Source organism: Ovis aries, chromosome 1 (assembly GCF_016772045.2).
Source record: "Ovis aries strain OAR_USU_Benz2616 breed Rambouillet chromosome 1, ARS-UI_Ramb_v3.0, whole genome shotgun sequence".
Taxonomy (NCBI): domain Eukaryota; kingdom Metazoa; phylum Chordata; class Mammalia; order Artiodactyla; family Bovidae; genus Ovis; species Ovis aries.
The window spans coordinates 260,064,319-260,078,809 of record NC_056054.1 but is presented as its reverse complement, the minus strand read 5'-3'; the positions used below and the strand labels follow the sequence as shown (position 1 = coordinate 260,078,809).

Genomic DNA, 14,491 nt, shown 5'->3' with positions numbered 1-14,491 from the left:
AATTTTCTTTTTTTGTGATGTCTTTGTCTGGTTTTGGTATCATGATGATGGTGGACTCGTACAATGAGTCTGGGAGTGTTCCTTCCTTTGTAATTTTTTGAAAAAGTTTCAGAAGGATCGGCATTAGCTCTACTCCAGTCAGCTGTGAAGCTGTCTGGTTCTGGGCTTTTGTTTTTGGGGAGATTTTTGAATCACAGTTTCGATTTCAGCATAAAGCCAGTATGTTCAGTTCAGTTCATTCACTCAGTCGTGTCTGACTCTTGGTGACCCCGTGGACTGTAGCATGCCAGGCTTCCCTGTTCGTCACCAACTCCCAGAGCTTGCTCAGACTCATGTCCATTGAGACAGTGATGACATCCAACTGTCTCATCCTCCGTCATCCCCTTCTCTTCCTGCCTTCAGTCTTTCCCAGCGTCAGGGTCTTTGCCAATGAGTCAGTTCTTCGCATCAGATGGCCAAAGTATTGGTGCTTCAGCTTCAGCATCAGTCCTTCCAATGAATATTCAGGACTGATTTCCTTTAGGATTAACTGGTTTGATCTCCTTGCATTCCAAGGGACTCTCAAGAGTCTTCTCCAACACCACAGTTCAAAAGCATCAATTCTTTGGCGCTCAGCTTTCTTTGTGGTCCACTCACACATCCATACATGACTATGGAAAAAAATCATAGCTTTGACTAGGTGGGCCTTTGTTGGGAAAGTAATGTCTCTGCTTTTTATTATGCTGTCTAGGTTGGTCATAGCTTTTCTTCCAAGGAGCAAGTGTCTTTTAGTTTCATGGCTGCAGTCACCATCTGCAGTGATTCTGGAGCCCAAGAAAATAAAGTCTGTCACTGTTTTCCATTGTTTCCCCATCTGTTTGCCATGAAGTGATGGGACTGGATGCCATGATCTTTGTTTTCTGAATGTTGAGCTTTAAGCCAACTTTTTCACTCTCCTGTTTCACTTACATCAAGAGGCTCTTTAGTTCTTCTTCACTTTCTCCCATAAGGGTGATGTCCTCTGCATATCTGAGATTATTGACCTTTCTCCCGGCAATATTGATTGCAGCTTGTGCTTCATCCAGCCTGGCACTTTGTGTGATGTCGTCTCCTTGGAAGTTAAATAAGCAGGGTGACAATAAACGGCCTTGATGTACTCCTTTCCCAGAGCGGAACCAGTTGGTTGTTTCATGCCCAGTTCTAACTATTGTTTCTTGACCTACATACAGATTTCTCAGGATGCAGGAAAGGTGGTCCAGTATTCCCGTCTCTTTAAGAATTTTCCAGAGTTCATTATGATCCACAGATCAAAGGCTTTGGCATAGTCAATAAAGCAGAAATAGATGTTTTTCTGGAACTCTGGCTTTTTCTGTGATCCAGTGGATGCTTGCAATTTGATTGCTGGTTCCTCTGCCTTTTCTAAATCCAGTTTGAACATCAGGAAGTTCTTGGTTCACTTACTGTTGAAGCCTCATTTGGAGAGTTTTGAGCATTACTTTGCTAGTGTGTGAGTGCAATTGTGCAGTAGTTTGAGCATTCTTTGGCATTGCCCTTCTTTGAGATTGGAATGAAAATTGACCTTTTCCAGTCCTGTGGCCACTGCTGAGTTTTCCAACTTTGCTGACATATTGAGTATAGCATTTTCACAGAATCTTCTTTTAGAACTTAAAATAGCTCAGCTGGAATTCCATCACCTCCACTAGCTTTGTTCATAGTGATGCTTCCTAAGGCCCACTTGACTTTAGACTCTAGGATATCTGGCTCTAGGTGAGTGATCACACCATTGTGGTTATTGGGATCATTAAGATCTTTTTCATATAGTTCTTCTGTGTATACATGTCACTCCTTAATATCTTCTGCTTTTGTTAGGTCCATACCATTTCTGTCCTGTATTGTGTCCATCTTTGCATGAAATGTTCCCTTGATAGCTCTAATTTTCTTGAAGAGATCTCTAGTCTTTCCCATTCTATTGTTTTCCTCTATTTCTTTGCAGTGATCACTAAGGAAGGCTTATCTCTCCTTGCTGTTCTTTGGAACTTTGCATTCAAATGGGTATATCTTTCCTTTTCTCCTTTGCCTTTAGCTTCTCTTCTTTTCTCAGCTATTTATAAGGCCTCCTCAGACAACCATTTTGCCTTTTTTGCATTTCTTTTTCTTGGAGGTGGTCTTGATCCCTGCCTCCTGTACAATGACACAAACCTCCGTCCATAGTTCGTGGTGCTCTGTCTGTCAGATCTAATCCCTTGAATCTGTTTGTCACTTATGACACTGTGTAATTGAAAGGGATTTGATTTAGGTCAGACCTGAATGGTCTAGTGGTTTTCTGTTTTTCAATTTCAGTCTGAATTTTGCAATAAGGAGTTCATGATCTGAGCCACTGTCAGCTCCCGGTCTTGTTTTTGCTAACTGGATAGAGTTTCTCCATCTTTGCATTTGATCTTAGCCAAAAGGCTGAGAATCGATAGAGATTCTCCATCTTTGGCTGCAAAGAATATAATCAGTCTGATTTTGGTATTAACCACCTGGTGATGTCCATATGTAGAGTCATCTTCTGTGTTGTTGGAAGAGGGTGTTTGCTTTTTCCCTGGTTCATTTGGTTCCTAGACCAAATTTGCCTGTTACTGCAGGTATCTCTTGACTTCCTACTTTTGCATTCCAGTCCCCTATTATGAAAAGAACTTCTTCTTTTGGTGTTAATTTTAGAAGATCTTGTAGGTCATTGTAGAGTCGTTCAACTTCAGTTGAAGTTAAAGCTGCGTTCAGCTTCAGCTTCTTCAACATTAGTGATTGGGGCATAGACTTGGATTACTGTGATATTGAATGGTTTGCCTGGGAAACAAATCATTCTGTCATTTTTGAGATTGCAACCAAGTACTGCATTTCAGACATTTCAGTTGTGCCTGTGAGGGCTACTCTACTTCTTCTAAGGGATTCTTGCCCACAGTAGTAGATAAAATGGTCATCTGAATTAAATTTGCTCATTCCAGTCCATTTTAGTTCACTGATTCCTAAAATGTTGATGTTGCCACCAACATCAACTCTTGCCATCTCCTGTTTGACTACTTCTAATTTACCTTGATTCATGGACCTAACATTCCAGGTTCCTATGCAGTATTGTTCTTTATAGCATCAGACTTAAGTCCATCACCAGTCACATCCACAACTGCCTGTTGTTTTTGCTTTGACTCTATGTCTTCATTCTTTTTGTAGTTATTTCTCCACTCTTCTCCAGCAGCATATTGGGCATCTACCGACCTGGGGCATTCATTTTTCAGTGTCACATCTTTTTGCCTTTTCATACTGTTCTTGGCATTCTCAAGGCAAGAATACTGAAGTGGTTTGCCATTGCCTTCTCCAGTGGACCACATTTTGTTAGAACTGTCCACCATGACCTGTCTGTCTTGGGTGACCCTACATGGCATGGCTAATAGTTTCATTGAATTAGACAAGGCTGTGGTCCATGTGATAGTTGGGTTGATTTTCTGTGATTGTGGTTTTCATTCTGTCTGCCCTCTGATGAAATAAGGATAAGAGGCTTATGGAAACTTCCAGTAGGTTAAACTGTGTTAACGTGTATTTTAAAACAACATGTTCTTCTTTTCTAGTCCACGTCCCCTGAAGTTCACTGAAAAGCCTAGACCAGGTGTTCAAATGCTGTGTTCTTCATTTAGTGTTGGTAAGATACCTTTAGTATTTTTTTCTTAGTTTTGTTTTAGTTTTTTTGAGCAACCACATGGCTAATGGCCTTTATCAGATGGATGGTGAATGTCTTATGCTCATTTTATTAGATTTAACCTGTGATGTTAATTAGCCTTTTTCTTATCTTCCCCCTGCTGACTTTCTTGGATTTTTCATAGTAATCAGAGCCAGGGATATAAGAGAACTGGCAAAAAGGATGCTCAAAGTGTCCAAATGAGCAATTCCTGTGCCATGTGCCCCATGTGTATGATAAGCCAAGATTGTGATTTTCTTTGAATTGCTGGTTTTTGGTAGTTAAAGTTTGTTTTGCACACATCTTGTGAAATTATTCCTCTTTTTCTTTTTTATACAGTGGACTTGTGTGGTAACCTTTGTTTTGGGGAGAGGTCAAAGATTTTCCCCCATAGACATCTGAACATGAGAACAAGTGAACTTCATATACCATAGCTATGTTTAGGTGTGTGTTAACATTTAGTTGTGTCTGACTCTCTGTGATCCCGTGAACTGTAGCTCACCAGGCTCTTCTGTTCATTGGGTTTTCCAAGCAAGAGTACTGGAGTGGGTTGCCATTTCCTTCTCCAGAGACCAACCTGACCTGGGGGATTGAACCCAGGTCTCCCACATTGCAGGCAGATTCTTTACCATCTAAGTCACCAGGAGCTCCCTAGGAGTATAAAGGTATTTAGAAAGCAGAACCTGTTTTCATGTATTTATGGAGTGGCAACATCTTAGTCCTTGTCACACCAGTATGACAGAGGGAGATAATGAACATTTCCAGATTGAATTAACTTTTAAAAATTAAGCCTCATCTAATGTGTACCCCACTCCCACCCCTACCCCACTATAATACTACCAAACAGTTCTCTGATACTAGCTTGGCATCCTACAATTTAACTCCATTCTGACACTGCCTACCTAGAGAATAGTGTGAAGACTGCACAGGTTAAGGGCTCAGTGCTACAAGATTCCCAGCCCACCCCCAGCCTCAGACCCGGTTGTCACCTTGCTTCTGCTGACGGGCTGTAGGTCAGAGGCTCCCACAGCTTCTTCCTTGGATTTAGTTAATTTGCTGGAACAGCTGACAGAAGTCCTTATACTCAGTGGATTTTTGGTTTATTATGAAAGAACATAATTCAGGAATAGCTAGATGGAAGAGATGCTTAGGATAAAGTCTGTGGGAAGGAGGACTCTCCAGTCCTGCTATTCTTCTCTAATCTCCTCCTGTTCATCCACCTGGAACCTCTGAGTCTTGCCCTTTGGGTTTTTTTGAGGCTTCATCACACAGGCACAGTTGATTAACTCATTGGCCATAAGGATGGATTCAGCTCTCTCCCAGCCCTCTTTCCCAACCTCTATCACATGGTTGGTTCCTCTTCCATAGATGCTTTTCAAAAGTTACCTCATTAACATAAACTCTGGTGTGATTGAAGTGGGTTTGTTATATGAAAATCAAGATATCAATATCATTTCACTTAGGAAATTTTAAGGGTTTTTAGGAGTTCAGCCAGAAACAGGGATGAAGACCAAATACAGATTTCTTCTAAAAATCATATCACAATATATTATGTTAATTTTTAAAAGTTCTTTATATAATGAGATGGATCTATTGAGATGAATATACTTTTCGTATAGAGAGCTTACTTAATATAGAACTTTGGTTAAGACATTTGTTACAAACTGGATTTTTAAAACTTAAAATTTTGTTTCAGGTGGTATGTTTCTAGCCACAGGTAGTACTGATCATGTAATCAGAATGTATTTTTTGGGTTTTGAAGCACCTGAAAAAATCGCGGAACTTGAAAGTCACACTGTAAGTCTTCATGTTTTAAAATTAAGATTTACTTATGATATTCCTGTTGGTATATAGTCTCAATAACGGAGATTGTTATTGATTTTACTTTCAACTTAAATGGAGGAGGAGTTGCATTTAAAGATGAAAGATGATACTGACAAGCTCAGCACCTTATTGTGCAAATGCTTTACAGTGGTTATTTCTACTTCAGGTACATTTGATTATGACAACTGATTTGGGTGAGCCTATTTGTCTTAACCAAGCTCATGGAATTAGAATGCTGTTTTATTGACGTGCACTATAAGATAGATAACTCTCAGTGTTCTGGAGTACTGCTCAGCAGTAAGGTCATCTTTTTCTCCTTAAGGAAGTTCTGTGAAGTTATTTGATAAAAAACAGAATCACTTTAAAGGAAATTTTTGTTTGTTTGTTTTGCACATAATCATCAAAGTGAATGCGACTTGTTTTCAGCTACTTAAACTTTTTTATCACTTTCTATCCGTATTAATTTTGTAGATGTAATTAATTGTAAATACAGGTTTAATTTTAGAAGCAGGCTGTTTTTTCTCTTTAAACCCTATGTGTCTATCTCTGAGATAAAAGCTGTGTCTTAGTCTGGTTTGATATGTAGTTAGGTTCTTTGCTCTTAAACATACAATATATGTTTGAATGGGAGGATTAAGCAGCAAAAGTGTAGATCTCTTACTTTAAACCAAATGTGCTTCTAACTGTAAAACTGGGTGGGCTCTTTCTTTGTTTATAAACTATGTAGATGATTACTTTTGTGTTTGGTTTTTCCCTCTCTTTAGGATAAAGTTGATAGTATCCAATTTTGTAACAATGGTGATCGGTAAGTAAGTGTGAGTTTGTATTCATGAGTGTGTTTTTAGGTAAATGTGTTTTGCTTCCTATTAGTATAGCTTATGTGTCACTTTGCAGGTATATATCATATGGCAGGCCCTTGTTAGTAACTGTAGTAATTGAAGGAAAAGTGTCTGTGTCAGGGAGGAAACATTAAGTTTTTAGAATTGTAGTTTCTGCAGCCTTCCGTATCAAAAGTAGTTCTTTAGTTCACTGCTTGCTGTTTGATTTATAGGAAAATGAGGTGTAAGGATAATGAAATTTCTTACATTTGAGTAGTTGCATGAAAGTGAAAGTCGCTCCTCGTGTCTGACTCTTTGCAACCCCATGGGCTGTACAGTCCATGGAATTCCCCAGACCAGAATACTGTAGTGGGTAGCTGTTAGCTTCTCCAGAGAATCTTCTCAACCCAGGGATCAAACCCAGGGCTACCACATTGCAGGCAGATTCTTTACCAGCTGAGCCACCAGGGATGCCTATTTGAATAGTTAGATCTTTTCTAATCAGTTACTGTGATATAATCTGCAACAAAATTATCACTTAAATTATATCCTTTTTTGTGGTCCCCAGTGTCTTTTCAGGTGCCTCTTACCTCTTCTTTTTAACACTTAAGTGATGGATTTATTTATACGTACTGACTAGCGTGAAATTGAATTTAGAGTTTAAATGCTTATAATGGCACTTTTGCTTTTACTAATTCTCCCATTCATCTTTAATTGTGCTTCCCTAAATGGCAACTCACTCCAGTATTCTTGCCTGGAGAATCCCAGGGACAGAGGAGTCTATTGGGCTGCCGTCTTTGGGGTTGCACAGAGTCAGACACGACTGACGCGATTTAGCAGCAGCAGCAGCCCCCTATTACTTATGTACATATCTTTTCAAAACTATTTGACAAGGTAGTGATTGGGTTTGAAATGTGCTTTACAATAGGGCCAGGCAAATCAGAGTAAACCAGATTTTCTCCTTTTCGTGAAGTGAAGTTGCTCGGTCATGTCCGACTCTTTGCGACCCCATGAACTGTAGCCTACCAGGCTCCTTCGTCCATGGAATTTTCCAGGCAAGAGTACTGGAGAGGGTTGCCATTTCCTTCTCCAGGGGATGTTCCTGACCCAGGTCTCGAGCCCGGGTCTCCCGCGTTGCAGGCAGACACTTTACTATCTGAGACACCAGGTAGCTTAGAAAGTGAAAGTCACTCAGTCATATCTGACTCTTTACAACCCCATGGACTATACAGTCCATAGAATTCTCCAGGCCAGAATACTGGAGTGGGTAGCCTTTCCCTTCTGCAGGGTATCTTCCCAACTCAGGGATCGAACTTAGGTCTCCTGCATTGCAGGCAGATTGTTTACCAGATGAGTCACAAGGAAAGCTCCTTTTCTCCTTTTAGGTAGGCCCTAAATCCCTGTCTTTTTGGAATTAACACCTGTAGATTTACCTGCAGTCAAGATAGCTACATTAAAAATTTTTTTGCTTGTGGTTTAACTGTACCCTTTGGTAGCATGTATATAAGTAGATCTGTTTCTTTTATTTTAAGGTTTTTAAGTGGTAGCAGAGATGGAACAGCACGAATTTGGAGATTTGAACAGTTAGAATGGAGAAGCATCTTACTAGATATGGCCACTAGAATCTCAGGGTAAGTTGAGATGGTTTGTTTCTAAGTAGGTGCATCCTGAGAACTTGGTCTGTCTCTCTGACTGGTTTTTTGCTTTGTTCAGGAACTAGAGCCACCTCCGATCTAAGTGAATGGCTCCCTCCCGCATATCTGACAGATACTTAAACCTATTATAATCTTAGATTTATGTAGAAAAGAACACTGTATTTATTCCATTGTTCAAAGCATTGACTTCCTCTGAGGTGTTGCATTTAAAACCACCTAGTGTTTTAAATATATAAATAACTCAAGTATGTCAAACGTGGAGATTTTCAGAAACTTCTATTTTTCTGAAGATAGGATGGGACCTCCCTGGCAGTCTAGTGTTTAAGACTCCAGGTTTCCACTGCAAGGGCCATTGGTTCAATCTGATCAGGGAGCTAAGATCCTACAAGCTGGGAAAACAAAAATGAAAATACAATTTTTGGAATTTTTATTTTTTTAATTTTTTTTTACTTATGTAAAGATCTATAACTTTTTATTTTATTTTTAAAATTTATTGATTTTAATTGGAGGCTAATTACTTAACAATATTGTTGTGGTTTTGCCACACACTGACATGAATCTTTAAAAAGTTATATTTTAAAAAGCTATATCTGGTTTAAAAAAAAAGTAAGGAAATACATTTTATTGTTTCTGTTTTTAAAAATTAGTCTCCATTGGGAGTTATATTTTCATTTTACATGGTAAAATTTTGGTTTGTAAAATGGTATTGAAGGCAAGTTTGTCTTAACTGTCCTCCTCCCCCAACACTCCAGGGTCTCAAACATATTTTGAGCAGCTTTGAGATAATTTCAGTATTTCCCAAGATAGATGATATAAATTTCAAATACATTGTGTTTTTGGATTTTTACATACTGGGAGACTGTATAGGTGGTGAGAAGAAAATGCATTTTGGAGTCAGAACTTTGCTCAAATACCACTGACACTTTTTATAGCTATATCATTTTGAGACCATCACAATCTGTTTCGTCATCTGGGAGATGAAACTGCCTGCCTTTAAGTACTATTGGCAATTGAAAATCATATGCAGATTTCTACCAGAACTTGGTGTGGTGGTGGTGGTTTAGTTGCTAAGTTGTGTCTGACTCTTGTGACTCCATGGACTAGCCTGCCAGGCTCCTCTGTCCATGGGATTTCCCAAGCAAGAATACTGGAGTGGGTTGCCATTTCCTCCTCCAGGGGATCTTCCCGACTGAGGAGTTAAACCTGGGTCTCTTGCATTGCAGGCAGATTTTTTACTGAGTGAGCTGCGAGGCAAGCCCAGTCTACTTGGTGTAGAGTAGTCATATCACTGTTTTTAGCATTTTTTCTGAGAAATGTTACACATTCTGTTGTTTAGAAATTTTCATGTCTGCTTTATTTTTAGTGATAGTAGGAGAAATTAACTCATTCTCCACTGTGGCTCAAACAGTTGTATTGGATTTCAAAATAAATTTGATATTAATATCTTTGTGAAATGACCTGTGGTAGAGAATGGAAAGGATACATACTACAAATCTGATAATCCCTGTACACAAACAAATCTTTACAATTACTTAAAAATGTTACATCTGGATATTCAGCATTTTAGTGTGAAAGTGAATAATAATGAATGAATAACAGTGAAGAAAATTTGAAACCGTATTCATGTATGAACAGTTACTTTATTAGACAAAATAGCAACATCATTGTAAAAACTTGAATAAAATTTTTAAAATATTTTATTTGGCTGCCTCAGGCCTTAGTTGCCTGATGGCATGTGGAATCCTCCTGGACTCAGACTGAACCCAAGTCCTGCATTGACAGGAGGATTCCTTATCAATGGGTCACCAGGGAGGTCCAGAATTTTTTTAAATGAGATTGAGAACTGTTTAGTTTTCTTGTTGCTATACTCTCTTCATGGAGAGAACTTTCCCTATATTTCCCCTCCTGGTAGAAATATTCTTTTCTCATTTAAAGTTTTACCTCTTGCAAATCTTGAAAAGCAGTGTTTTCTGTGTGTACAAATTGATAGATATATTTGTTCTAGTGTTCTGATCTTGGCTGATCTATTCGATGAAATGCAACACATCTGTTAGTAAAGTCAAGTGAAGCCTGGAATCCTAGCTTGTATTCCATTTTGTCTCTTGCGTTACACTTCCTCTGAATAATCTAGTTAGAATTATTCAGTCATTTGTGTTCCATTGTGCTTACACAGATAGTTGTTACATAGTATTCTTCCTTATAGCTGTTTTCTTTAAAATACATGTTTATTTTATGTTTATAATTTCATTGAATGTGCTCTAAGGACTTCAGAAGCAGCTAGGTTCTCCCCCTCCCCCATATTACTGACTGCTGTATTTTACACAGAAACTGCATATTGCTTTCATGAAGGCAGCAAAACATTGCAGACATGTTTGTATAAGACCCTTCTTGCCAAGGGAGCCGTAGGAACAGTCTGTAGGGAAGTGTAAAGAGGTAGTTCAGCATACTGAAAGTCTGTCAGGAACTTTTCTAGACATTAGGGGCGTGAAGGTGAATCACCTTCTTCCTGTCTTCCAAGTAGTTGAAAATATTACCGATAGGCCTTGCAGTCAAGAGAAAGGAATCCTAGGTGTAGAGAAAAGCTGTGCTTTTATGAATAATGGTGGTGTTGAATCTGCCTGTGTTCAGCCTCTGAACTGTTTCTGGATCATCCCTTCCCCCTTGGGATCTTGCTCTCATCTGTTTGTAGATAACCTCTTGTGGGTCAGATGTGATAAACTCTGTGAAGGGGATAAGGTGTGGACGTGAGCTAGATTATTTACTATTTTTGTGTCCATGAGAGATTGTGTAGCCGCCTACACATACAGCACTGCACATCTTGTATTTTTTTTCTTAGAGATTTATCTTTGGAAGAGGAAAGGTTTATGAAACCCAAAGTAACAATGATAGCTTGGAATCAGAACGATAGCATTGTTGTCACAGCTGTGAATGATCATGTCCTCAAAGTGTGGAATTCTTACACTGGACAGCTGCTTCATAACCTATTGGTAGGTAGTTTATAACATACAACAAATAAAGATTTTTAACAAATTTAAAAAAACCTTTTATTTATATTATCAAATGAATAGAAATTTGTATATATACTAATGTATAAATTACTGTCATTAATGCATTTTTAAAAGCCCTTGGATACTGTGACAACATGGGCTTTTAATTTTAAACTTATAACCTTCAGACCCTCCTTAACTATATGACTTTGTTGAATAAAGGGACATGCTGATGAAGTATTTGTTTTGGAGACACATCCCTTTGATTCCAGAATTATGTTATCTGCAGGACATGACGGCAGCATATTCATATGGGATATCACAAAAGGCACCAAGATGAAACATTATTTCAACATGGTAAGTGCAGAAAGTGTGTGTCTCTGTGCCTGTTTGCACTTGTTTCAAATGTTTGGATAAGTCTCCTTACCCATGTAGCCGAACCTGCATGTTTTTGGCAGTTTGTATTTCTAAAGATCAGGGTACTACTTTAAGGCTGATAAATATCTGATAGTCATATGTTCACATGTACATATGTAAGTGAAATCTGTATAACTAATTCACATGAGGGGAAGATTTTTAAAATATATTTAGCTTTGTGTCTGTGAATGTGTCCCTGTCTGTGTTTAAATTGGCAAAATTACGGTAATTCATGCCTTTTCACTATTTAATTTTATTGAAATACCTGGTAATAAAAAATAATATTCAGTAAAGTCCTCTCAGGAGTCAAACATCGTTTTTGTTTCCTCAGCTTTTTTCTTCTTGCACACATATGTTTGAAAACCAGATTATGATCTTATTGCATATTTTTAGAATTTCTTATACATAGCTGCAATATAGTCACCAAAAATCAACAAATTTAACATTGATAAGGTAGCATTACCTAATCTGGTTTACATTCAAAACTTGTCAATTGTCCTAATAATGCCTTTATAGTTATGTTTTACCTCTTGGACTAATTCAGGATCATGTATCATATTAAGTAGTTATGTATTTCCACTTATGTAAAATCAGTAATCCTTTACCCTGCATATCTTGCCTTTTTACAGACAAGTAATACTACAGGATATTTGTTTTGTCTGTTATTTCTTCATGATGTAATACTGTTGTAAATTTTTTGATTAAAAAAATGATAATGTGCCCTCCATGCATTGTATTAGGAGGCTAATGATGTTTATATGTTCCACTATTAATATGGTGATAATTATAAGTATTTGGTTAAGGTGACATCTGCCAAGTTTTCACACTAATTTTTTAAATGTTTCTTCTCTTTGTAATTTTTAAACTGATTTTTTTCCAAACTGTGTAAATGTCTGGTTCCTTATTAAACTTTCACAGGTATCAATATCCATTGAAGATTTTCTGATGGCATCATTTTTATAGAATTACTAGTTGGCATTGTTACACGTAGTTTTTTGTTTGTTTTTACTCTTTTGTACACAGCTTTGTAATCCCTTCTCATTTTATGTAAAGAATGCTTTTCAAGCCCTTAAATATTTTTTAAGAATTTGTAAATGTATGTTTGATGATTAATTCAGCCTTTCTTAGAAGAGTGTTACTTATGTAGCTAATTTGCTGTTGTTGAGTATTTAAGTAGTTTCTAAAACCTGCACAGCAGCAACAGTTTGAATATATATGTCTGTTTATGTAGATCCCTGATTATTTCCTTGGGATAAATTCTGAGGGGAATGTATAAAAGGGCTTATACATTGTTAAGACTTTTGAGACACATACATGATAGGTTTTCTAAAATTACTCTTTATGTATATTGAGACCCAGTTCAAAGGTTAATTAATTTTTGAGGCAGTACAGTAGCATCCTATAGATGAGTGTTTTTTAGACCTTTTGATTGAAAACCATCTTCGTCCATGTGTGCCATGTTTTTGCTGGGTGTTTTTTTTTTTTTTTTACTTTAAAAATTTTAATTTCAGTATGCTTACATTGGACAGTTTAACTGTCCAAAATAAAGTGTTTTATTTACTAACATTGAATGCACTGAAACAATTCAAATAGCGTAAAGTACATCATTAGGCACCTCTGAATGTTGTATCTCTGTTTGGAATCCTGGGAAAAGAAATAAACCTTCTTTCATTTTTCTGTGGCCTTAAAACTCATAGGTACATCCATCTTGGAGTCCCTCAGTCGTGACCGACTCTTTGCGATCCCATAGATTGTAGCCTACCAGGCTCCTCTGTCCATGGGATTTTCCAGGCAATAGTACTGGAGTGGATTGCCATTTCCTTCTCCAGGGGATCTTCCCAACCCAGGGCTTGAACCCCGGTCTCCCGCATTGTAGACAGATGCTTTACCGTCTTCTTAATTGTCCTTTAAAACTCAATAGGAACATCCTAAATTTAATCTGTTAAAACAGAAGACCACATTAATTCAGGCTTTAAACAGAATATAATCTAAAATAACCACTAAGCCAAAGAGTGACCTGAAAAGTCTCAAATGGACAATAATGATTTTATTTCTAGTCAAACACCAGAAATTGGCCTTGTAGGCTGAATAATTCTTACCTTTACTGATCACCCGAGAGTCTCCTAATTCTTGGGTTTTAAGCTACTAATGAGACAGTATTTCATTAAAAAAGTAGTAAACATAGTGTGTGGCTCAGACAGTAAAGCGTCTGCCTACAACGTGGGAGACCTGGGTTCGATCCCTGGGTTGGGAAGATACCCTGCAGAAGGAAATGGCAACCCACTCCAGTACGCTTGCCTAGAGAATCCTATGGACTGAGGAGCCTGGTGGGCCACAGTTTGTGGGGTCGCAGAGTCGGACATGACTGAGTGACTAACCCAAGAAACATAGTGTGACATTGAAGTGTTCTCTGGACACAGCTGCAGGCTATTTTTGTTTTATCAGGAATGATTGTGTAGGACTCTTCAGACAGCAGATAAAAAGTGGTGTGTGTCTTGCTCTGCTTAGGTAGGTTTGCCCACTTGAGAAACTTCCTTCTCAGTAGGAACCCTTAACTTTTGGTGAGGTTAGTTGCACATGTGTGGTAGCAAAGTAGCTGCCACCAGCTTTGCCTGACCAGCCCAGGGCTCTTGCCTCCCCACCTGCCTTTGCTTTACTTGGACTGAGAGTCTCAGGTCAGGGGGCATTATCTTATTCAGCAGGTCCCTAAGTATCCTAATACCTTAATTCCCGCCCCCCCCCCCCATTTTGTTAAAGGCACTCTTTCATGTGTGGTATAGCAGAAGTGAATTGTTTTTCAAGTGGTTATTTAGGTATGTATGAGAGTTTGTTCTGGCAATGAAAATAAATCCTTCTGTTTTGTTTGGGTGGATGATTCCTTTTTCCAGTACTGATTTAGTTTAACTTGTTCTAAATTTTAATTACTATTTATATGCTGAAACAAGTATGCATAACTCTGTACTAATGAGTTAATGAAACATCTCATATAACTATAAATTGTTAATACTAAACTAATCAAATTTAGAGTTAAAATAACAAGAATAAAGCAGTTTAGAAGTTACTTACTGAAGGCAACATTCATGAAAGTGAAAGTTGTTC

At 38.0% G+C, this 14,491-nt stretch overlaps 1 protein-coding gene across 1 annotated transcript in view; it reads left to right on the top strand.

Annotated features, from left to right (window-relative positions):
• The window catches only part of BRWD1 (bromodomain and WD repeat domain containing 1), a 123,515-nt gene that overhangs the window by 33,959 nt on the left and 75,065 nt on the right, over positions 1-14,491 (top strand). The window contains exons 10-15 of the mRNA XM_027960640.3: positions 3,585-3,655; positions 5,388-5,488; positions 6,280-6,320; positions 7,866-7,964; positions 10,825-10,975; positions 11,198-11,332. Of these exons, the coding sequence (XP_027816441.1) occupies positions 3,585-3,655; positions 5,388-5,488; positions 6,280-6,320; positions 7,866-7,964; positions 10,825-10,975; positions 11,198-11,332 (598 nt within the window). The remainder of the gene's footprint in view (positions 1-3,584; positions 3,656-5,387; positions 5,489-6,279; positions 6,321-7,865; positions 7,965-10,824; positions 10,976-11,197; positions 11,333-14,491) is intronic.